General features: G+C 40.2%; 7 protein-coding genes across 9 annotated transcripts; 2 read left to right on the top strand and 5 right to left on the bottom strand.

Moving 5' to 3' along the window:
* Positions 1–540: 540 nt before the first annotated feature.
* On the bottom strand, positions 541–3,531 carry alkbh2 (alkB homolog 2, alpha-ketoglutarate dependent dioxygenase). Of its 3 annotated transcripts, XM_034595513.1 has the most exons (5): positions 3,046–3,219; positions 1,374–1,708; positions 1,101–1,299; positions 702–1,021; positions 541–667 (listed from the first exon to the last, which is right to left on the bottom strand). In XM_034595513.1, the coding sequence occupies exons 2-4, from the start codon at positions 1,675–1,677 to the stop codon at positions 712–714; spliced, it is 813 nt and encodes a 270-aa protein (XP_034451404.1). In that variant the 5' UTR covers positions 1,678–1,708; positions 3,046–3,219; the 3' UTR covers positions 541–667; positions 702–711. The 3 variants fall into 3 exon arrangements, with proteins under 3 accessions (XP_034451404.1, XP_034451406.1, XP_034451403.1); XM_034595515.1 differs by having other exon boundaries at positions 547–1,021; positions 3,046–3,531; XM_034595512.1 differs by lacking the exon at positions 3,046–3,219 and adding an exon at positions 2,613–2,709 and having other exon boundaries at positions 547–1,021.
* Positions 2,713–5,776, top strand: unga (uracil DNA glycosylase a). The gene is made up of 7 exons (XM_034595511.1): positions 2,713–2,939; positions 3,219–3,443; positions 3,541–3,636; positions 4,545–4,642; positions 4,833–4,921; positions 5,040–5,218; positions 5,309–5,776. Exons 1-7 carry the CDS (start codon positions 2,841–2,843, stop codon positions 5,447–5,449), a joined length of 927 nt encoding a protein of 308 aa, XP_034451402.1. The 5' UTR covers positions 2,713–2,840; the 3' UTR covers positions 5,450–5,776.
* A 2,260-nt stretch (positions 5,777–8,036) lies between these two features.
* pxmp2 (peroxisomal membrane protein 2) lies at positions 8,037–13,114 on the top strand. Its single transcript, XM_034595517.1, has 5 exons — positions 8,037–8,253; positions 8,675–8,797; positions 9,633–9,795; positions 12,055–12,174; positions 12,357–13,114. Exons 1-5 carry the CDS (start codon positions 8,144–8,146, stop codon positions 12,423–12,425), a joined length of 585 nt encoding a protein of 194 aa, XP_034451408.1. The 5' UTR covers positions 8,037–8,143; the 3' UTR covers positions 12,426–13,114.
* Positions 13,115–14,492: 1,378 nt separating this feature from the next.
* On the bottom strand, positions 14,493–15,490 carry LOC117767697 (polyubiquitin-like). Its single transcript, XM_034595521.1, has 2 exons — positions 15,364–15,490; positions 14,493–15,264 (listed from the first exon to the last, which is right to left on the bottom strand). The coding sequence occupies exon 2, from the start codon at positions 15,260–15,262 to the stop codon at positions 14,783–14,785; it is 480 nt and encodes a 159-aa protein (XP_034451412.1). The 5' UTR covers positions 15,263–15,264; positions 15,364–15,490; the 3' UTR covers positions 14,493–14,782.
* Positions 15,491–16,324: 834 nt separating this feature from the next.
* Positions 16,325–18,010, bottom strand: LOC117767711 (glutamyl-tRNA(Gln) amidotransferase subunit C, mitochondrial-like). Its single transcript, XM_034595536.1, has 5 exons — positions 17,989–18,010; positions 17,785–17,900; positions 17,027–17,196; positions 16,752–16,855; positions 16,325–16,607 (listed from the first exon to the last, which is right to left on the bottom strand). Exons 1-5 carry the CDS (start codon positions 18,008–18,010, stop codon positions 16,546–16,548), a joined length of 474 nt encoding a protein of 157 aa, XP_034451427.1. The 3' UTR covers positions 16,325–16,545.
* A 1,520-nt stretch (positions 18,011–19,530) lies between these two features.
* Positions 19,531–20,659, bottom strand: LOC117767696 (polyubiquitin-like). The gene is made up of 2 exons (XM_034595520.1): positions 20,535–20,659; positions 19,531–20,435 (listed from the first exon to the last, which is right to left on the bottom strand). Exon 2 carries the CDS (start codon positions 20,431–20,433, stop codon positions 19,954–19,956), a length of 480 nt encoding a protein of 159 aa, XP_034451411.1. The 5' UTR covers positions 20,434–20,435; positions 20,535–20,659; the 3' UTR covers positions 19,531–19,953.
* Positions 20,660–21,495: 836 nt separating this feature from the next.
* LOC117767710 (glutamyl-tRNA(Gln) amidotransferase subunit C, mitochondrial-like) lies at positions 21,496–23,182 on the bottom strand. Its single transcript, XM_034595535.1, has 5 exons — positions 23,161–23,182; positions 22,957–23,072; positions 22,198–22,367; positions 21,923–22,026; positions 21,496–21,778 (listed from the first exon to the last, which is right to left on the bottom strand). The coding sequence occupies exons 1-5, from the start codon at positions 23,180–23,182 to the stop codon at positions 21,717–21,719; spliced, it is 474 nt and encodes a 157-aa protein (XP_034451426.1). The 3' UTR covers positions 21,496–21,716.
* Positions 23,183–24,093: the final 911 nt, after the last annotated feature.

Genomic DNA, 24,093 nt, shown 5'->3' with positions numbered 1-24,093 from the left:
ATAAATAAATACATCATTTCACAGGGTAAACGTGACAAAGGCAGACAGATTATAACTAGAATGACATTCAGTCGAGAACAAACCTCCACCATGGCCCAACAGTCCCCTAATATTCAATCAAGATGCACCAAATTTGACACACACATATTAGTTTCCTAAATGTTCCCACCAAGAGCCATGAACATTTTTTTGGTCAAACATCCATTTCCAAGGTAAAAAATGATCTGCGATGCTCCAGAAACTTGTTGAAATCCTTAAATGTCAGATCAGATTAACGTCACCTTCTTCACTTCGTTGTCATCACATTTAAATTTGGAGTCTGATCAATTAACCTATATCTGGAATAATAGTCATCTTTCCTTTTACCACCACATAGGTTAAAGGCCTAATCTAAAATCAGGGCACCATTGGTTCACTGCTCTGTCAAAATACAGCCTGCCTGCTCTAATCAATGAGATCCTGTGATTCTTCAAGAGGATTGAATTGTTTATCATTTATAACTTAGTTTCAGTTTGAACTTGAATGAGACAGAAATTTGACCACAGATTCAAACAGAGTCCCAGCTGAGCCTCCTCACCTTCACCGTGTGCTGCCATTTTGTCACTCAGGTTCAGCCACAACGTTGAGAAACACATTTTAGATCTGTGATATTTGTCTATATCCTCGGGCAGTATTGACCAGTGAGGGCCTTGCCCCCACCGTGGCTCCCTCTCATTTCTTGCTGTCCAGTACGATGCGTCTGAAGGTGAGGTTGATGCGAGGCAGAAGGACCCTCTTGCGCACAGGAAGGCTGTGGTACCAGAAAGTGTTGGTGGGTGGGTTCATGAGGAGCAGGCTCCCATGACTGAGCTCCAGCTTCACAGGTTCTATCTGCCGGCTGCTCTGTTTTCCCCGAGCGTCTCTGTGCCTGAAGACGAAGTCTCGTGCTGCTCCCAGAGAGATGGAGGCGATTGGACAAAGTGGGTCCAGCTCCTTTTCATCGTCCCGATGCTCACCCATGTGATCCTGCCCGTCTTTGTACCTGGTGGAGCGAAGAGCACTTTCATCAGGGTGATGCATCAAACTGTGACCTTTACAACGTTTGCCCAGTCATTTCTCACCTGTTTACCAAGACAAAGTTAAAGGTCTGTCCTGTTGTTTTTGTGACAGCGTCCCGGATGGATTCCAAGGTTGGAGTCCAGGGGCAGGCTGAACGTTTCACCCCAGAATAAGTGTAGGTTAAACCTGCATCTCCGTGTGTCGCCTGCTTTCTGGGTATATTGTACAGCTTTCCAAACACGTGAACCTTTGCTTCTTCCCCTGGAAAAGAAACAGCCACAACTGCTCAACAGCAACTTCAACATCATTACAAAAAAGTGCTGTTGATGTTGTACCTGTAGAGTACTCCACCTCCTCCTCCAACTGTTTAAACAGCTGGTCTGCTTCCTCTCTGGAGAAGAGTAAAGCATAATCACAGTCTAGTCCCTCTGCCTCTATTTTCTGCCACGGAACAGGATGAGAGAACTCTGCTAAAGCTGCATCTTCATCTTCTTCCTCCTCCTCCTCTTCCTTTACCCTCGCCTCTTCCAACAGTTTGATCTTCTTCCTTGGACTTCTTCTTGTTACGGCATCACTGGTGCATGAGCGTTTATTCTGTGTCTGAGCCACAAACGTATCCATTGTAGGAACCTGTTTCATGTCTGAGGATCTTAATTTTACTTGTTGAGATCTGGAAGAAGCAAAGAAGAATCAAACATTAACACAGATTCCCAGATTAAATGTGACAAAAGCATCTTAAGTGTTGGTTAGCGTCACAGACTATATAAGGACAGACAACGTGACGACCACGCAAAAGTGAAGCCAAAGCCTTTCTATCACCACTGGTGGCTGGCTGCAGTATGGCTCATAAACCCTGCCTCCTCCATATTAGTTGGGACATGGACCAAATCACATATGTTCAAGTGGTCTTTTTCCTTCAGCCTGATGCTATGACATCGGGGTGAAGTGTCAGGCTTGACAGCTGAAACTGACTCATGACTAAGTGTGTGTCTCAGTGTATCGGGAGACCTTGCGACCACGACTCCATCCACCATCGCCACTGCGAAAACTCTGGCTCCAAATGGGCAAGATGGTGGTATCGTATCTGGGATATTTTGGCTTTGTTTCTGTGTAGTGGGAGGAAGTATATTGTATATATGCCTCATATATATTCTCTAAAAATTGTTTAAAATTAACCCAGTTACCCAGCACAACTGACCGTTTCCTTTATCAATCAGTCGGTTTAACTATTTTGATATCTTGATTAGTGTTATTTCATATCTATCTATATAGAATCGTGTAAATACCAGTCACATTGTCCTTGAGCTCAACGTTATGAACTGTTTTGATTCAAAATCATATGAGACTAAATAAAACATTAACATTTTTCTGGTTAAGAAGCAGGAACAAATAAAAACCGGGCCATGTTTTTGCTTGAAAAAGGAGTCAAAAGATGATCAAATTAACTGTTGACTAATCACTCAAAGAATCGCCCATCTTCCACATAACAGAGTCAACAACAAAGACTTGAACACAATCACAACAGCGCGTCTGTATAACCGTAAAACCACCGTGTTAGTTGTACATTTCTCTACATGCTAAGTGCAGCAACTGACTCAGAACAGTGGTGAACATCCTTCACAGCAGTTGTTCTTGAACAGAGCCCTGCTCATTATCATAATCCGAGTGACGTCGCTCTGTGTTGGCGCGAAATACTGAGCTCCCATTCATTGAAGTTGAGTTTTTTCCAGAGGAGCCTGTAGCTGCTTATCTTTCCTATTTACCTCTCAGTGACATTCAGTATTTTACTGCACCGCAACAAGATGATTGGACAGAAAACGATCCATTCGTTTTTTTCGCCCGTCTCCAAAAAGCGGATTTCGAAGGATTTAAGTCAAACCGATGATGAAGCTCAAGACGCGGTGAGTGACGCTTCTGGTTCTGTAGCTAACATGACAGCACGCGCCACGTTTGCACAGTGAAAACTTATTGATGTTTACGTGTAAAGTTAATGTAACGGTGCCTCACTGCAGCGTCTAGTTTCCCGCTACACGATCCGCGTCATCCGGGCCGCGTTCACAACCACTCGCTGCAAACACCGAGGCTTCCCCCGCGTGACGATGTGTTTACTCGGCTGTGGACGGTTCCAGAAGCCGCTCTCATCTGCTCTGTGTTTTACTCAACATATTACAACTATGCAGAGGAAGAGGAAAGCCTCCGCGGTGGATTCAGAGCCGCCCAGTCCTCCTTCATCTGCTGCAGCCTCCCCCGCTCAGACCCCTCTGTCTCCGGGGCAGCAGGACCGGATCGCCCGCAACAAGAGGGCCGCGCTGGAGCGACTCGCCTCGGCTCACACGCTTCCTGGTTTCGGGGAGAGCTGGAGAGAGGAACTGTCCCCGGAGTTTGGAAAAGCGTACTTCAAACAAGTGAGAGGATGATGATGTCACCGCACTGCTGCACACTGTGTTGTTGTCTGTAGTTTAACATGCCCTCACCTCACCCCTCCCCTCCCATCTGTCACAGCTGATGGACTTTGTCTCTGGGGAGAGGAAACGTCACACGGTGTTCCCCCCTGCTGAGCACGTCTTCACCTGGACTCAGACGTGTGACATCCGAGATGTGAGTGAAACACTGACCTGGGAAACGTGTCCTGACATTAAAGTATAAAACACTTTATTCTGGTCAGCTTTATAAATGAGGCTTATATGACTCATAACACAACTTCCAAGGCAAAAGCAAATAATCAAAGCAAGTATATATGTATACATATATATCAGATCATAACTACTAAGGTATCCATAGACTTCTGTTCATTTCTATATTGTATGGAAATGTATAATTAAGAGAAACAGCTGGATAATTGGTGCAGTGTACATTTGTCTGCATTTCTTTAGTTTAAAGTTACATTGTTGTTATTGATTAAGGCTGTGGGGACCTTTCAGATACATAAATCTGCATTTAAACTGACAAAGAGATGACTGCTGGATTACACCACTTAATAAAGTTAAGTGCTAACTGATTTTGACACAGTACAGAAATGAACAGAAACCAGTGGCTGCTTGGGACAGTAAGAAAGTCCATCTAACGTGGTGAACCTTTGCAGCATTCCTTAGAAAATAATCAGATTTATACTAGACTCTGTTTATTTTTTTATATGAAATAATAATAAAAATGAAAAATAAATGCTGATTTATTTCAAGTTTACACTTGAAAAAACTAATAAAACAGAAGTAGACAGTTCCAAACTTCATTCTTACTTTTTAGTTTTTTTGTGATCACATTTTGATAAAAAAAACAGGTACACCTACACAAAATATACAAAATATCGATACAGATTCTTATAGAGTGGAATTTTAAAACGTTTTTTTAGGTATTTTGAGACTACTAAGCCTCTGTGGACTTGAGCAGTCGACATCTGTAAATATACATTGTCCAGAACACAAGCTTCTTACTTTTTAGTTGAGTTATTGTGAGCCCAGTTTAAACTTATAGATAGTGGTACAAAAAATATCTGTTTCTCACTCCAGGTCAAGGTGGTGATTCTTGGCCAGGATCCGTATCATGGTGCAAACCAAGCCCACGGACTGTGCTTCAGCGTCAAGAAACCAGTTTCTCCTCCACCCAGGTGAGAAGCCTCCTCAGAGTCTCTCAGCTCTGTCATGAGTAGTGTCCATGTGGGGCCAAAATGAGCCAAGATTTCCACACAATTCACAGCGAGTGGCGTGTTGATGACGTTGCTAACACGGGACAGACATTTTCCAGATTTGATGTTTGAAAAAGGCTTTGGTCAATTTTGTTAAATTTCTCATTTCCAGTTTGGAGAACATTTATAAAGAACTGATTTCAGACATTGACGGCTTCCAGCACCCAGGACACGGAGACCTGACTGGATGGGCCCAACAAGGTACTTAAAAGAAAACCCAAAGCAGCCTTAGTGTTTACACACAGTTGCACAACAAGAGAGCTGTTATTCATTGATTGATAGAGCTGCCATCTTTTCCCTCTGTGACCTCAATCCTCAGGTGTGTTGTTGCTCAACGCTGTGTTGACCGTCAAAGCGCATCAGGCCAACTCTCACAAAGACAAAGGCTGGGAGACTTTCACTGACGCTGTGGTGCAGTGGCTCAGCAATAACATGGAGGGCCTCGTCTTCATGCTGTGGGGGTCATACGCTCACAAGAAAGGAGCTGCTATTAACAGGGTGGGTGGACACTTTAGTTTTCTTACAAACAATTGAAACAGGAGCTTTTTATTTTGTTCACGCATCTAAGTTTTCACACTGTTGTTATAGAAACGCCACCATGTGCTGCAGGCCGTGCATCCCTCTCCCTTGTCTGTTCATCGGGGATTCTTCGGGTGTAAGCATTTCTCAAAGGCCAACGAGCTGCTGAAGGAATCTGGGAAGTCTCCGATAGACTGGAAGGCACTTTAAGTTGTTATGCATGTGTAAGTCAGTTTTTCTAACATGTTACCATTAACTACAGACCTAAACCCGCACATAAGCTTCCACAGTTTCCTGTTTCAGCAAAACTATGCTTTTTTTCAATGAAAGAGTTTGTTTGTTCTATACACCGACTTTTCTTAATGGCCTTATTGTTCTAGTTGTGGTTCATAGTTGTGTCATCTGCATTTGTCAGTTCCTACGTTGTAAATATGTTTGTGTACACTTATGGGGTTCTTAGTTCAGCCATTCAAGTTTGCTTTTTCTGACTTTCTTTACTCAAGTGTTGGTTCCATTAAACTTGTTCTAAAACTCGAAGTGGTGTTGTAATGTCTTTGAATTTGCCCATTGAGGTTGAATCTAAAAGATGGTAACTCTCTTAGATGTCCATTATTCTGCAGGTGTTGTCTACACCAGGGGTTCCCAAACTTTTCAGCCCACGACCCCCAAAATAACGGTGCCAGAGACTGGCGACCCCCACCTACCCTGGATGTGGTATATAATGTTGCGCACAGCCACGCACACGCACTATTAGGCCTATGCAAACACAGGCATTAATACAACACAAAAGAACAACAGCCTTACAGCCATGATATTATTTTATAGCAATTTAAGAAATAGAATATAAACAACAGGGCTGAGTGAGCATATACTGTAAGTATAAAAAAGTGCGCAGGTGATGTCTGCGCGTTTGTATGCATAACGAGCAGCAGACACCTTATTGCTGCCATGTGCAAAAACTTTAGGGTTATTTATTTTAGCCTAAACATTACTTTCATTTCTTAAACTCACTAATGAGATAGGTGGGCAATATGCATGGAGCAGAGCAAGTCCATTCTCGGCTTTATTTTGGAGACGGTGACTCGGAGATCATTCTCCACGTTTAGCTGCGCTCTGTATTTATTCTTTATGTATGTCAGGGCTGAGAAAGTATTTTCGCACAAGTACGCCAGCCTTGTTAACCAGTCAGGGTCAGTGAGGTGGTCAGCGAGCTGGGATCCATGCTCCATCAGAAATATGCGCTGATGTATCTGATGAAAACAAGCAGCTGGGCAGAGTTTGATATATCTGTGGATTCATCTAACTGTAAAGCATATTTCCCTTTCTTAACTCTATCCACCAGCTGGCACTTTATGCCCTGGGCCATGTCGGTGATGTGCCAGGCAATAGTCCCGTTAGACAGCGGCACTGATTCCAGCTTATTCCAGCAGCGGGTTTAATTAATGTTTCGCCGATTGTGTGTGGCTTTTTTGCCTGTGCAATTAAATATGCCACCTCATGTGATGCCCTTTGAGCTTCGGCTGGGATTGTCTGTTTTTTTAGTTCGGACTTTCTTTTGGTCTTGTACCTCTCACTCATTCCGCTAATCCGTATCGTAATAACCTCATGGGTCAACAAAGAAAAAGGAAAAAACTGATGGAAATGTTGTTATTGCATGGTTTTATTCTAATTTCAACTCATATTTATGTATATATTTGTACAATAATGGGTTAAATATTCCATTTAAAATTATTTTAAAATTGTATTTGTTTTTTGGACGGCATCTCGCGATCAGCGTCATCAGCTTGGTGGATTTGCGAGCACCAAACAAACAAACAAAAACATATAGGTGAAAGATAAAAAAATTGAATAAATGGGAGTGATACTGTGAAAATAAGAGAACATAATGCAACATGAGGTAACTTGTTTACAATAATTAATATCCTCTACTTGTTCATGAGTTTTTGATCTTTGTCACAGGTCATCAAAGGCTTGACCTTAAAACACCTTTATACAAAGATGAGTTTTACTAATCCTGAGCAGAGCAGCATCATCCTCACAGAGCTGTAAGATGTAATGTGCAGGCCAACACAACACTGGAACCTCGACTGAATTAGCTTTTAGTGTCCTTATTCTGTGTGTTTAACACAATTATTATGACACTGTGTGATGACCATATTTACACCTCGTATAACTCACTGTATTTAACCATTATATTCCACAAACCTTTTTCACTATGGATATTTTTACCTGTCAGACAAAGATGAGATTAATGACATTACATAGGTGCTTGGGCCCAATATTGCTAATTATTGCAATGTAATTGTCATAAATAGCAACATAACGAAGCTCCGTTATATATATTTATATATTGATCATGTATTGTGAAAGCACAGAGATTGTATTACATACTGAGCTGCCTCAGATTTGTGACATGTTTTTTCTGTTTATCAAGTGTCTGTCGTTCTCTGCTCATAAAGAAGAGTTAAAACTACAACCGTCGTTTAACTTAACAGAAATAATAATTTGACAAAAATCCATGTCCACCATGCAAATAATTCACTCTTAACGGAGCATTTCACATTTTTTTTAATATTTTTTTTCTCCTTTATAATTTGTAAATTTATTATTTATTATTCTGTTCAGCCTTGTGCATATGATCTCCTCTGTTACTGCTCATATCTATGCTCTTCCACATATAAACCTGTTAAACTGGTTCTGAAGCAGTAAAAGGTTTTTACACTTAAAAAGGTTTGATCAGAAAAACAAACCGTGACTGTATGGGACGTCGCCGTGTGGGCGTGGTGACGCAATGACGCAGACAGGAAGCCCGAGTGGGCGTCCCTCTTCAACTTCGCCCCTGAACCTTTTGTTCGTCGTGGTGATGTTTGCTCGCTTTGCTCCGGGAAAGAAGAAGAAGTGACCATGCCTGTTGAAAGTCGACCTGTCCGGGACGCGTTCTTACATGTCCGCCTCCTCCAGCAGTATCTGGTTCTCCTGAAGAAATACCCCATCCTCACCAAGTCTGTGACCAGGTCTGTGGCTCTGTCGGTCGGATTGTTCTCTCTGCAGAGCTGCCCGCTGCTGGTTCTCTGCCCAGTTTCCTCTGTGTTACTCTTAAACATTCAAGAATCTCATTTACTGAAGGACTTACAAAGTTAAACCAGTGTAGTTTAGTTTACTTTCACTTGTGCAGATCACTTTGTTTACACTGCTCATGTGTGTCTGCACCCTGGCTTCAGCCAATCAGCATCTGCCCGGAGAACCTCCCCTTCTAATGACCCATGATTCTTTTTTATATCATCTCAGCGCCATGTTCTGAATTCTCCTGTTACACACTAACAGGTGTGTGTGTGTGTGTGTGTGTGTGTGTGTGTGTGTGTGTGTGTGTGTGTGTGTGTGTGTGTGCGTGTGCGTGTGTGTGTGCGCGTGTGCGTGCGTCCTTGATATTTTCAGTGGCATCCTCTCAGCTCTAGGAAATCTCCTGTCTCAGATTTTGGAGGCAAGAAAAAAGTTGAAGCATGGAGGCCCGCTCGGTGAGATTGACACAGCTGGAGCTGCACGCTACGCCATTTATGGGTGAGACTTTATACAGACCGACATCAAAAATATGTCAGCCATGGTGCAACATAATTCCCATGGTGTTAAATGGGTATTCCCAAACAAAGTTACGGAATTTGTAATCCAGAATACACAGATAAAAGTAGAGTGACTTGTATCTGTACATCTGTATTCATATCTGTTCCTCTTATTCTATTCAACTCCTTTATCATCAATTGTAAATCTACTTTCAATCGAAAATTATTTGTGAACCTCAACTTATTATTATCGATGTATATTTATCTTTATTTCAGAGTCGTCATTAGTCATCATCACAGGAATTGTTCCTGGTGATATGTCCCACATATTTTCCTTTGTTCACTACATTTACTACTTTAATGAATGATGGGGGGGAATATTGCCACTGATCCTCCTTGGTTTCAACAGTCGTGACAACACACTTTTTAAAGTTTAAATTGAATGTCATACTGCACGCCATAACTTAAATATACTCTGAGTTGCTGTAAGCCAGAGCTATAAGGAGACAAGGTGACAAGTGGTGATGACATCATCAGCACACATCAGATGTCAATAAGACTTTTGTCATCATCAGCCTCTCACTCTTTAAACTTCTGAGAATGATCGTGTACAAATTAAATATGTAGATAAGATACAAATTAGATACAGATACAAATCCCTGTGTATTTATTTGTGGATCGTGTCTTACCAGCTATGTAACATTACATTTTTTGATGAATAGTTTACTGTCAAATTAAATAAAATGTTTATTTTCTTTCTTAAAATTCACTCTGCTCTTACGTCCATGTATTTTTACACTTTATGAAATTCTTATGCCTTTATATGCCTGTTGCAGGTTGATTATTACAGGACCCGTGAGCCATTACTTCTACCAGCTGATGGAGCTGTGGATGCCCGCCACCGACCCGTACTGTATAGTCAAACGGCTGCTACTGGATCGCCTTATATTCGCCCCCGGCTTCCTGCTCCTTTTCTACTTTGTTATGAACATCCTTGAGGTGAGTCATCTCAAAAACCGTCTCTCCTAATCCTCTCACTGAAGGTGGATCCCAGAAATGTGATTGTACACTTCCATAAAGTAAAATCACATGCAGGGGACAGACAAAAAATAGCCAAATTGCTGCAACAGAAGAAGAGATATCCTGACTTTTGCCCCCCTATATAGGTCAACAGTATAAAAACTGTTTCTAAAGTAATTAAATCCAGTTATCTAAAAGTCATGAGGGTCTACTGGAAAAAAAATTATGGTACAACATATTATTTTGAATGGTTCATTTTAAAGCATGGAAGATATTAAGCAAAATCTTTAATTTTATCAATTTTATCAAGACGTATTGAATATATACTACCGTTCAAAAGTTTGGGGTCACTTAGAAATTTCCTTATTTTTCAAAGAAAAGCACTGTTTTTTTCAATGAAGATAACATTAAATTAATCAGAAATACACTCTATACATTGTTAATGTGGTAAATTACCATTCTAGGTGGAAACGTCTGGTTTTTAATGAAATATCTACATAGGTGTATAGAGGCCCATTTCCAGCAACTACCACTCCAGTGTTCTAATGGTACATTGTGTTTGCTAATCGCCTTAGAAGACTAATGGATGATTAGAAAACCCTTGAAAACCCTTGTGCAATTATGTTAGCACAGCTGAAAACTGTTTTACTGGTGAGAGAAGCTATAAAACTGGCCTTCCTTTGAGCTAGTTGAGTATCTGGAGCATCACATTTGTGGGTTTGATTATACTCTCAAAATGGCCAGAAAAAGAGAACTTTCATGTGAAACTCGCCAGTCTATTCTTGTTCTTAGAAATGAAGGCTATTCCATGCGAGAAATTGTGAAGAAACTGAAAATTTCCTACAACGGTGTGTACTACTCCCTTCAGAGAACAGCACAAACGGGCTCTAACCAGAGTAGAAAGAGAAGTGGGAGGCCCCGGTGCACAACTCAGCAAGAAGACAAGTATATTAGAGTCTCTAGTTTGAGAAATAGACGCCTCACAGGTCCTCAACTGGCAGCTTCTTTAAATGGTACCCGCAAAACGCCAGTGTCAACGTCTACAGTGAAGAGGCGACTCCGGGATGCTGGCCTTCTAGGCAGAGTGGCAAAGAAAAAGCCATATCTGAGACTGGCCAATAAAAAGAAAAGATTGATATGGGCAAAAGAACACAGACATTGGACAGAGGAAGATTGGAAAAAAGTGTTATGGACAGATGAATCAAAGTTTGAGGTGTTTGGATCACACAGAAGAACATTTGTGAGACGCAGAACAGGTGAAAAGATGCTGGAAGAGTGCCTGACGCCATCTGTCAAGCATGGTGGAGGTAATGTGATGGTCTGGGGCTGCTTTGGTGCTGGTAAAGTGGGAGATTTGTACAAGGTAAAAGGGATTTTAAATAAGGAAGGCTATCACTCCATTTTGCAACGCCATGCCATACCCTGTGGACAGCGCTTGATTGGAGCCAATTTCCTCCTACAACAGGACAATGACCCAAAGCACACCTCCACATTATGCAAGAACTATTTAGGGAAGAAGCAGGCAGCTGGTATGCTGTCTGTAATGGAGTGGCCAGCGCAGCCACCAGATCTCAACCCCATTGAGCTGTTGTGGGAGCAGCTTGACCGTATGGTACGCAAGAAGCTCCCATCAAGCCAATCCCACTTGTGGGAGGTGCTTCAGGAAGCGTGGGGTGAAATTTCTACAGATTACCTCAACAAATTAACAGCTAGAATGCTAAAGGTCTGCAATGCTGTAATTGCTGCAAATGGAGCATTCTTTGACAAAAGCAAAGTTTGAAGAACAAAATTAATATTTCAAATAAAAATCATTATTTCTAACCTTGTCAATGTCTTGACTATATTTTCTATTCATTTTGCAACTCATTTGATAAATAAAAGTGTGAGTTTTCATGGAAAACACGAAATTGTCTGGGTGACCCCAAACTTTTGAACGGTAGTGTATGTCTTGACAATGTCAAACATGCTTATCGGTCTCATCAAGATGAGCAGATAAGCAAGCATTAAGGAAGAAGAAACAGCCTGCAGAGCTTGTATTGAAGGTTCCAAAGGGCACAGAGCTCCATAACTGTTGAATGAACAACCAGGAATCTCCCTAGAGCTGGCCGCCAAAAATGTTGAACTCTGAGAAAGGTGACCAAGATGACTCTGGCTGAGCTCCGGAGATCATGGGTTGAGATGGGGGATTCAAATTTGCAAAAGGACATAATTATATGGTATCTTCCACTCTGTTTTCAGGCTAAAGGGTGGAATGAATTTGAAAAGAAGATGCGGGGAAGTTACTGGATGGCTCTGAAGATGAACTGGAAAGTGTGGACTCCCTTTCAGTTCATCAATATCAACTTTGTGCCTGTTCAGGTCTGTATTTCACCAGGGCCATAAAGACCGGTACCTTTTTATGGTGGTTTACTCACTTGTTATTGTCAGAATTGTAAAGGTTTGACTCAAAATCCTGTTGTTAAAGACACAACAGGTCTCACACTGACACCACAATGTTTTTCTTTGTCCTCTGCGGTTTGTGCTCCTGTTTCTGCTCTCAGTTCAGAGTGCTGTTTGCCAACATCATCGCCTTATTTTGGTACGCCTACCTCGCATCGGTGAGGAAATGATGCTTCTGAAGATTACACCACCGAAAAACAAAGCAGGAGGAAACGGCTTCTTCACAGAGACTCTGTGGCTTTCAAAGAACTAAAACAATTTAACTTGGCTGCTTAATATACGACTGTAAACCTGATCCTAATCTGGATTATAATTTTCACTTACTGAAGATCTTCTGAGGAACTCCTAACAAACCTGTGCAATCATCATTTAATCTATTACAGGCTTCTGTGATATTTTGGAAACATGACTGTTTCTGTTAAAACAGAAAAAACTAAATGTTGTTTATAATTAATTTATTATTTTACAGAGGACTGAAGACCCTATCTTGTAAGATGTTATAGTGTCTATAATTGTATGATCAAGATAAGTTGTTTGATTATGAGTTTTAAATATGAAATCCTAAATTTGACCTTTCTTGTTTCTTGTTGTGGTCTGTGCAAGAAAGGTTCAGGGAATATCAGAGAGATGTCAGTTAATATTCAGGACTTAATTTCACTCTTCACAGTGCCACGTTAATGGAGTTGTACTATGTTGTATTAGTTTCAAATTGTAACAATTGTCTTTGTATAATCAGAATACAAATATCATACTAAAGCAATATGTTTTTAACCGCAACACTGATATTGATTGCTTAAATAAAGCACTGAGTTTTTGAAATAACAATAAAAATTGAATAAAAGAATGTGTAATAACTTCATGATATCTCAGCTTTGTGAAAGTTTCCTCAGCCTCCTCTCAAACTGAGATATTTTATATACAGTCTATGGGAGAGACATGTCAATTTGTTTTGGGACTTTACTTTCAAGCTTTGTCCCTGTCAGGGTCCTGTAGATGATGACTGGTTCATGGATCTATTATGCTCTTATTTCCCAGTCATCTGATATGTTTGTAGTTGGGCTGATGTCAGATATATTTTGAACTCATCACAGTTTATACTCATGCTGACTCAGCGGATCAACATAACACTCTTGTGTCATTTTCTGTTTCCTGACTTGATAACTTTCAGTTTCTATTCTCCGCACATCACTCAGATGAGACAAGGCCTTGTGTTGTGAGTGTCATTAACATGTTGAGGCATGTTTGGAATGAACTAGATGATGATCCAGGCTTAACAAACAGGTGAGGCCGAGATTAAATACATGTTTGTGAGTCACACGTCCGAGTCTAGTTTCATTTGGACGTCTTACAATTTTTCGGAAACAAAAAAGAAATCAAGACATTACAGTGGAAACAGGACACATGACAAATAATAATGATGCCATTACAGTGACTTTCATCCTCTGTCCCAACACACTGCATCATTTTTATAAACTGTTGCCGGGAGTTGGTAGGGAGGTGAGTTTACAGGAAGGTCAACCAGTCCTATACAACAGATATGAATACAGTTGTGAGCTGGAACATGTGGTGATAAAACAGACTTGCTAAAACAGACAGGATTGTTACAAAGGAGCAATTGTATCACAGTCAGTTTTAACTATGCGTTGCCAGTGTCTTGTGGTTTGTTCCAAGGATGCAGGGGGTGCTGAGAAAAGGTCTATTTAATAAAGTCACATCAGTGCTCTAGCCAAAATTTCATATCAACGGAAATCTTTAAAAATATATGCGCCACCATTACCACTATTATCAGATATATACACTGAATACTCTTGTTATACAATCAAATATTATAAAAAATTATGAAATTAAAAATGTTAGGCCTACTGCTATGCTACTCTCGAAATGTTACTCAAAGGGTTGAGTTTTTATTTTATTTGTTTAATCAACTTTTTATTAGCCTTGCAGTTACAGCCCTTTGCCAGTAGGGTTGCTGCAACCCCCTGAGCACTGATACTTCCAGCGTTAGAAACACAGAACAGGAAATAAAGAGACATGTAAATTCACATTGAAACTCACTTTATTAAAAATATTTACAACAGGCTTCTTAATGAAGTGAAAAAATACAGAACATTTAGCACAAAAAAAATTGTCACAAGGAAAATAATAAATTAAAGTTTCAGTTTTTAGTGACACTTCCAATGATCATGAACTCTTCATACATTCAGGTATTATGAAAACATCATTATGATTATTTTTAAACAAAATTTTTGGCAGTAGATCCCTCTAACCCAAATCTTACAGTCTTGACCTTTAAGCCAAGACATAAAAATCACATAGGATCACAGCAGGATGACAGAAAAAGTTCAGAACATATTTGTAACAAACTCGCTGGAGAGCTTGAATCTATTTAGGCTTCTGGTTTGACATTTTCCTCAATTTCCCCCCCAAAATAATGTATGGATTCTCATGTAAAAGTTGGAATGTGTTGTTAAAGTATAAAACAAATCGGAAGCACTGTGTTTAAGGCTCTGTGATGATCAGATGATGATCAGTTTCCTCCTCTCAGACGCATTAACAGTTCGATGGTGCTCAGGGCATGCACGTTGTAGTCGGACAGTTTGCCGGCGGTCATCTCCCTGCTCTGGTACACCAGCCTCTGCTGAGTCTCCGCCACTCCCTCCCTGCACTGGACCCTGCGCTTGAAGTCGCTCACGGTCTCGTCGCTTGTGATGTCGTAGGTGGTCACCACGTTCTTCTCATTCTTCAGGAACACCTGGAAGGTGGCCGGCGGGCTCGGCTCGATCACCAGCAGAGACAGCCTGGAGCCGGCATGCAGCCCGTAGGAGCACACGGTCCGCAGGTCGTCGCTCAGGTCAGTCCGCTGGCCGTTGTCGAACACCAGCCTCTGCCTCTCAACGGGCACATCCATTTTCTGCTGGAGGACCTGTTTCAGGCTGCCCACCGTGTCCTGGGGTTTCACCCTCAGTGTGACGGTCTTCCCGTTCAGCATAGTGATGATTAAATCCATGTCTGAAACACAATTAAAACATTTTAAAATAAGTCTGTAATAAAATCTTTGGCATAAACATTCACGTGTAAAATAGTGTAAGAATATAATAGTTCCCTCACCTCTTGATTCAAAGCAGAAGCGTCTCAGGAAAACTCGGTCTTCAGTAAACAGCAGATAAGCTGATGATGTTCAGTAGCAAGAACAACACTAACAGCTGAAGAATCAACTCGTCACTTTATATAGAGGCTGGCCCAGCTGATCAGCTCCCTCCCCGCTGCGTAAGATTCGTTTTCCTCTCTCCGTCTCTAACTTTCAGTTTCGATTCTCCTCCCATTGATGTTTGCATGTGATGCACGGACTTCAACTGTGTATGTGTGTGTGTGTGCAACCATTCAAACAACAGCTTGTGCTTGTGATTCCATATTTATTTGACCTGATATTGAGCTAATTCTGCTAATTACACAAATTGTCCAACACGAAACTCTTAGCAACCTTTGCATTGGAACACAGAGAGTAGTATTTGGGTGGAGTAAACCTCAGGGTTCTAGAAATGTCCAGAAACATCCGCCTCCAGCATAGCAGGGACATCGATCAATGGTTGTTATGACGCTATCATCACAAGCCCCAGGGCAGGTTTAAGATTTTACCACCTGATAATGACGTTTTAAAGGGTGGGGCTGAAGAAATCATAGCAGGGGGTTTTCTTGTTTCTAATCAGGAAAGAATTGCCATAGGAATGTTCATCCAAGTTTTGACAGATTTGACTGTACAATTTCATCACATTAATAATTTGTTTATATTTGTTATACAGCAACAGGGATAGATAAAAAGTTTTTTATTAAAGTTAAACAACATTACAAAGAAAACATCACACATGAAAATAATATAAATCCATCATAACTAATAAATATAATCAAATTAATGAATATCCTCATTACACACTTTGGCCACACATACTGCTCACTCACCATTTTGATGAAAGGATAGTGAAACTAAAAAATAGTGTAAAAGTGTAAAAGTAAAGTGTAAAAGTGTAAAAGTAAAGTGTAAAAGTGTAAAAGTAAAGTGTAAAACTAAAAGTAAATGACCAGCAGCTTTTTATTTTTCCTGTTCCAGAACATGCACTGTACTATATATATCTGATAAAGCTTTTTGATAGCTGTTATTGGCTGCAGATAAGCAGCACACTGACCAAGACTTTTTCTTAGTCAATTGATCATATATTGCAATTCTTGGAAGACACATCCATTCTCCAAATTAAAAAAACAATGTGAGTGAAATCCAGGAAAAGACCACAAATATCAGAACTCTGAGTGTTTCAGTAATGCGGCCCTCTCTTCTCGCTTTGGTAAAGGAATATTTCCTGTGGGAAGAAAATTGTTCTTAATTCTCACAATAACAAGCAAAAACATTGATGACAAATTATCTTTAAATGACCTGAATTGTCATCTCAATAATTTACAAGAAATCACTGAATCAACACTAATGTTTTCAGGTGTATTCTCACCTGGTGGTGCCACAAAATATTCTTCCACTGTGTTTTCGGAGAGCTGAAGCAGTTCCTCAGCACAGTCCCCTTCCATCACTGTGTCATTCCTCAGGTATAGAGCCCTGAATTGTTCATGGATAAAACACAAACACAATCATGCAGTGGGCTTCACGAGAGGTTAAATTGAGCTGTGGTTGTTGCTCATTAATTATGCAATTTGGATGAAACAATGAGGTGGCCGACATCACAGAAATCTTTTGGTATATGCAGGCCTTGTCAGAAGTGCACCATACCTGTCCTCCAGGACTGAATCCATGGGCTCAATCCCCAACGTGTCAACCACATGAAGCTGATCTGCAAACCGTATCGCTTTCTCCAAACAGGCCAGACCCTGTTTGGTCCGGAAATCAACCAAGGCCAGTCGCTCCAGTTTGTCCACGAGGTCTGCAGGGATTTGTGTGGGCTGTAAAATCAAAGAGGTGTTGGTGAGAAATGTGTACAATTCACCACCACTTAAAAAACCTGAAGCTGTAAATAACCTTTAAATAAAACCGTTAAATTCATTCATAATGTCTAATCACCAAACAGTTCCATGACTCATGACCCAGCCTGTCTGACCTTTGGTAATCTGCTGGTTTATTACATGTACATTCATTTTATGAACGTGTTTAATTATTATGAGTTTCTAACACGTGATATTGAGACATGATTTTGAGTAACTAAGTCATTGTTTTGAGTAACTAAGTCATATTTTTTGAGAATTTCTCATTATAATAACTTAAAGGACTTTTAACAAAGTGGCAGAAATGGGCTTCCATAAAGTTTGTATTGCACATTGTCTCATGTTGGCAACAGATAAACTGCTGAATACATGTTTGTACATCTTGACAACAGAGTTTGTCTCCTATAACTTATATTGAAATCTATATTTTACATTACATTTACATACCTATGTGAAAATGACTGATAACAGAAAGCAGAACCTGGGATTTTAAACTAAATGGGCATGAATTTCAAACTCATCACAAGCACCCAGTAATGAGGACATTACCAGGGGTAGTTGGTCCTCTGGTACTGGTTCCCATGTTGCAAACTCAGGCACCTGGAGCAGAGACAAACAACCAGGAAACAAGACCAACAGTGAATCAATGTCCTGCACTGGAGGTTCTGTGCGTAGTATTTAGTGACATCTAGTGGTGATGGATCATGATTGTGGTGGCAGCTGATCATGGACTAACTGCTTGACATATAATACGCCTCCTCACATACTCCACCATTACTGACAATAACTCCTCAAATCATTTGTCATTGCTGCTCCCTTCATCTCTTCCAGACATTTTCTTATGTATAAATACTTAAACTTTTACAGTTTGACACACTTCTCCATTATTCTACAAACTGTTTTTTCTTATCAATGTTGTAAATATTGTTATTTTGCTGATGTTCTCAGTTACACGTTGCATCTATTGCACATCTGTCCGTCCTGCTCAAATAAAGCACTGAGTTTTTAAATAACAATAAAAATTGAATAAAAGAATGTGTAATAACTTCATGATATCTCAGCTTTGTGAAAGTTTCCTCAGCCTCCTCTCACACTGAGATATTTTATATACAGTCTATGGGAGAGACATGTCAATTTGTTTTGGGACTTTACTTTCAAGCTTTGTCCCTGTCAGGGTCCTGTAGATGATGACTGGTTCATGGATCTATTATGCTCTTGTTTCCCAGTCATCTGATATGTTTGTAGTTGGGCTGATGTCAGATATATTTTGAACTCATCACAGTTTATACTCATGCTGACTCAGCGGATCAACATAACACTCTTGTGTCATTTTCTGTTTCCTGACTTGATAACTTTCAGTTTCTATTCTCCGCACATCACTCAGATGAGACAAGGCCTTGTGTTGTGAGTGTCATTAACATGTTGAGGCATGTTTGGAATGAACTAGATGATGATCCAGGCTTAACAAACAGGTGAGGCCGAGATTAAATACATGTTTGTGAGTCACACGTCCGAGTCTAGTTTCATTTGGACGTCTTACAATTTTTCGGAAACAAAAAAGAAATCAAGACATTACAGTGGAAACAGGACACATGACAAATAATAATGATGCCATTACAGTGACTTTCATCCTCTGTCCCAACACACTGCATCATTTTTATAAACTGTTGCCGGGAGTTGGTAGGGAGGTGAGTTTACAGGAAGGTCAACCAGTCCTATACAACAGATATGAATACAGTTGTGAGCTGGAACATGTGGTGATAAAACAGACTTGCTAAAACAGACAGGATTGTTACAAAGGAGCAATTGTATCACAGTCAGTTTTAACTATGCGTTGCCAGTGTCTTGTGGTTTGTTCCAAGGATGCAGGGGGTGCTGAGAAAAGGTCTATTTAATAAAGTCACATCAGTGCTCTAGCCAAAATTTCATATCAACGGAAATCTTAAAAAATATATGCACCACCATTACCACTATCATCAGATATATACACTGAATACTCTTGTTATACAATCAAATATTATAAAAAATTATGAAATTAAAAATGTTAGGCCTACTGCTATGCTACTCTCGAAATGTTACTCAAAGGGTTGAGTTTTTATTTTATTTGTTTAATCAACTTTTTATTAGCCTTGCAGTTACAGCCCTTTGCCAGTAGGGTTGCTGCAACCCCCTGAGCACTGATACTTCCAGCGTTTGAAACACAGAACAGGAAATAAAGAGACATGTAAATTCACATTGAAACTCACTTTATTAAAAATATTTACAACAGGCTTCTTAATGAAGTGAACAAATACAGAACATTTAGCACAAAAAAAATTGTCACAAGGAAAATAATAAATTAAAGTTTCAGTTTTTAGTGACACTTCCAATGATCATGAACTCTTCATACATTCAGGTCTTATGAAAACATCATTATGATTATTTTTAAACAAAATTTTTGGCAGTAGATCCCTCTAACCCAAATCTTACAGTCTTGACCTTTAAGCCAAGACATAAAAATCACATAGGATCACAGCAGGATGACAGAAAAAGTTCAGAACATATTTGTAACAAACTCGCTGGAGAGCTTGAATCTATTTAGGCTTCTGGTTTGACATTTTCCTCAATTTCCCCCCCAAAATAATGTATGGATTCTCATGTAAAAGTTGGAATGTGTTGTTAAAGTATAAAACAAATCGGAAGCACTGTGTTTAAGGCTCTGTGATGATCAGATGATGATCAGTTTCCTCCTCTCAGACGCATTAACAGTTCGATGGTGCTCAGGGCATGCACGTTGTAGTCGGACAGTTTGCCGGCGGTCATCTCCCTGCTCTGGTACACCAGCCTCTGCTGAGTCTCCGCCACTCCCTCCCTGCACTGGACCCTGCGCTTGAAGTCGCTCACGGTCTCGTCGCTTGTGATGTCGTAGGTGGTCACCACGTTCTTCTCATTCTTCAGGAACACCTGGAAGGTGGCCGGCGGGCTCGGCTCGATCACCAGCAGAGACAGCCTGGAGCCGGCATGCAGCCCGTAGGAGCCCACGGTCCGCAGGTCGTCGCTCAGGTCAGTCCGCTGGCCGTTGTCGAACACCAGCCTCTGCCTCTCAACGGGCACATCCATTTTCTGCTGGAGGACCTGTTTCAGGCTGCCCACCGTGTCCTGGGGTTTCACCCTCAGTGTGACGGTCTTCCCGTTCAGCATAGTGATGATTAAATCCATGTCTGAAACACAATTAAAACATTTTAAAATAAGTCTGTAATAAAATCTTTGGCATAAACATTCACGTGTAAAATAGTGTAAGAATATAATAGTTCCCTCACCTCTTGATTCAAAGCAGAAGCGTCTCAGGAAAACTCGGTCTTCAGTAAACAGCAGATAAGCTGATGATGTTCAGTAGCAAGAACAACACTAACAGCTGAAGAATCAACTCGTCACTTTATATAGAGGCTGGCCCAGCTGATCAGCTCCCTCCCCGCTGCGTAAGATTCGTTTTCCTCTCTCCGTCTCTAACTTTCAGTTTCGATTCTCCTCCCATTGATGTTTGCATGTGATGCACGGACTTCAACTGTGTATGTGTGTGTGTGTGCAACCATTCAAACAACAGCTTGTGCTTGTGATTCCATATTTATTTGACCTGATATTGAGCTAATTCTGCTAATTACACAAATTGTCCAACACGAAACTCTTAGCAACCTTTGCATTGGAACACAGAGAGTAGTATTTGGGTGGAGTAAACCTCAGGGTTCTAGAAATGTCCAGAAACATCCGCCTCCAGCATAGCAGGGACATCGATCAATGGTTGTTATGACGCTATCATCACAAGCCCCAGGGCAGGTTTAAGATTTTACCACCTGATAATGACGTTTTAAAGGGTGGGGCTGAAGAAATCATAGCAGGGGGTTTTCTTGTTTCTAATCAGGAAAGAATTGCCATAGGAATGTTCATCCAAGTTTTGACAGATTTGACTGTACAATTTCATCACATTAATAATTTGTTTATATTTGTTATACAGCAACAGGGATAGATAAAAAGTTTTTTATTAAAGTTAAACAACATTACAAAGAAAACATCACACATGAAAATAATATAAATCCATCATAACTAATAAATATAATCAAATTAATGAATATCCTCATTACACACTTTGGCCACACATACTGCTCACTCACCATTTTGATGAAAGGATAGTGAAACTAAAAAATAGTGTAAAAGTGTAAAAGTAAAGTGTAAAAGTGTAAAAGTAAAGTGTAAAAGTGTAAAAGTAAAGTGTAAAACTAAAAGTAAATGACCAGCAGCTTTTTATTTTTCCTGTTCCAGAACATGCACTGTACTATATATATCTGATAAAGCTTTTTGATAGCTGTTATTGGCTGCAGATAAGCAGCACACTGACCAAGACTTTTTCTTAGTCAATTGATCATATATTGCAATTCTTGGAAGACACATCCATTCTCCAAATTAAAAAAACAATGTGAGTGAAATCCAGGAAAAGACCACAAATATCAGAACTCTGAGTGTTTCAGTAATGCGGCCCTCTCTTCTCGCTTTGGTAAAGGAATATTTCCTGTGGGAAGAAAATTGTTCTTAATTCTCACAATAACAAGCAAAAACATTGATGACAAATTATCTTTAAATGACCTGAATTGTCATCTCAATAATTTACAAGAAATCACTGAATCAACACTAATGTTTTCAGGTGTATTCTCACCTGGTGGTGCCACAAAATATTCTTCCACTGTGTTTTCGGAGAGCTGAAGCAGTTCCTCAGCACAGTCCCCTTCCATCACTGTGTCATTCCTCAGGTATAGAGCCCTGAATTGTTCATGGATAAAACACAAACACAATCATGCAGTGGGCTTCACGAGAGGTTAAATTGAGCTGTGGTTGTTGCTCATTAATTATGCAATTTGGATGAAACAATGAGGTGGCCGACATCACAGAAATCTTTTGGTATATGCAGGCCTTGTCAGAAGTGCACCATACCTGTCCTCCAGGACTGAATCCATGGGCTCAATCCCCAACGTGTCAACCACATGAAGCTGATCTGCAAACCGTATCGCTTTCTCCAAACAGGCCAGACCCTGTTTGGTCCGGAAATCAACCAAGGCCAGTCGCTCCAGTTTGTCCACGAGGTCTGCAGGGATTTGTGTGGGCTGTAAAATCAAAGAGGTGTTGGTGAGAAATGTGTACAATTCACCACCACTTAAAAAAACCTGAAGCTGTAAATAACCTTTAAATAAAACCGTTAAATTCATTCATAATGTCTAATCACCAAACAGTTCCATGACTCATGACCCAGCCTGTCTGACCTTTGGTAATCTGCTGGTTTATTACATGTACATTCATTTTATGAACGTGTTTAATTATTATGAGTTTCTAACACGTGATATTGAGACATGATTTTGAGTAACTAAGTCATTGTTTTGAGTAACTAAGTCATATTTTTTGAGAATTTCTCATTATAATAACTTAAAGGACTTTTAACAAAGTGGCAGAAATGGGCTTCCATAAAGTTTGTATTGCACATTGTCTCATGTTGGCAACAGATAAACTGCTGAATACATGTTTGTACATCTTGACAACAGAGTTTGTCTCCTATAACTTATATTGAAATCTATATTTTACATTACATTTACATACCTATGTGAAAATGACTGATAACAGAAAGCAGAACCTGGGATTTTAAACTAAATGGGCATGAATTTCAAACTCATCACAAGCACCCAGTAATGAGGACATTACCAGGGGTAGTTGGTCCTCTGGTACTGGTTCCCATGTTGCAAACTCAGGCACCTGGAGCAGAGACAAACAACCAGGAAACAAGACCAACAGTGAATCAATGTCCTGCACTGGAGGTTCTGTGCGTAGTATTTAGTGACATCTAGTGGTGATGGATCATGATTGTGGTGGCAGCTGATCATGGACTAACTGCTTGACATATAATACGCCTCCTCACATACTCCACCATTACTGACAATAACTCCTCAAATCATTTGTCATTGCTGCTCCCTTCATCTCTTCCAGACATTTTCTTATGTATAAATACTTAAACTTTTACAGTTTGACACACTTCTCCATTATTCTACAAACTGTTTTTTCTTATCAATGTTGTAAATATTGTTATTTTGCTGATGTTCTCAGTTACACGTTGCATCTATTGCACATCTGTCCGTCCAGCTCAAATAAAGCACTGAGTTTTTTAAATAACAATAAAAATTGAATAAAAGAATGTGTAATAACTTCATGATATCTCAGCTTTGTGAAAGTTTCCTCAGCCTCCTCTCACACTGAGATATTTTATATACAGTCTATGGGAGAGACATGTCAATTTGTTTTGGGACTTTACTTTCAAGCTTTGTCCCTGTCAGGGTCCTGTAGATGATGACTGGTTCATGGATCTATTATGCTCTTGTTTCCCAGTCATCTGATATGTTTGTAGTTGGGCTGATGTCAGATATATTTTGAACTCATCACAGTTTATACTCATGCTGACTCAGCGGATCAACATAACACTCTTGTGTCATTTTCTGTTTCCTGACTTGATAACTTTCAGTTTCTATTCTCCGCACATCACTCAGATGAGACAAGGCCTTGTGTTGTGAGTGTCATTAACATGTTGAGGCATGTTTGGAATGAACTAGATGATGATCCAGGCTTAACAAACAGGTGAGGCCGAGATTAAATACATGTTTGTGAGTCACACGTCCGAGTCTAGTTTCATTTGGACGTCTTACAATTTTTCGGAAACAAAAAAGAAATCAAGACATTACAGTGGAAACAGGACACATGACAAATAATAATGATGCCATTACAGTGACTTTCATCCTCTGTCCCAACACACTGCATCATTTTTATAAACTGTTGCCGGGAGTTGGTAGG

The sequence above is a fragment of the Hippoglossus hippoglossus genome, chromosome 9, assembly GCF_009819705.1.
Source record: "Hippoglossus hippoglossus isolate fHipHip1 chromosome 9, fHipHip1.pri, whole genome shotgun sequence".
Lineage (NCBI taxonomy): Eukaryota > Metazoa > Chordata > Actinopteri > Pleuronectiformes > Pleuronectidae > Hippoglossus > Hippoglossus hippoglossus.
Note: the sequence above shows the minus strand (reverse complement) of the source record. Positions and strands in the feature narration are given on the sequence as shown.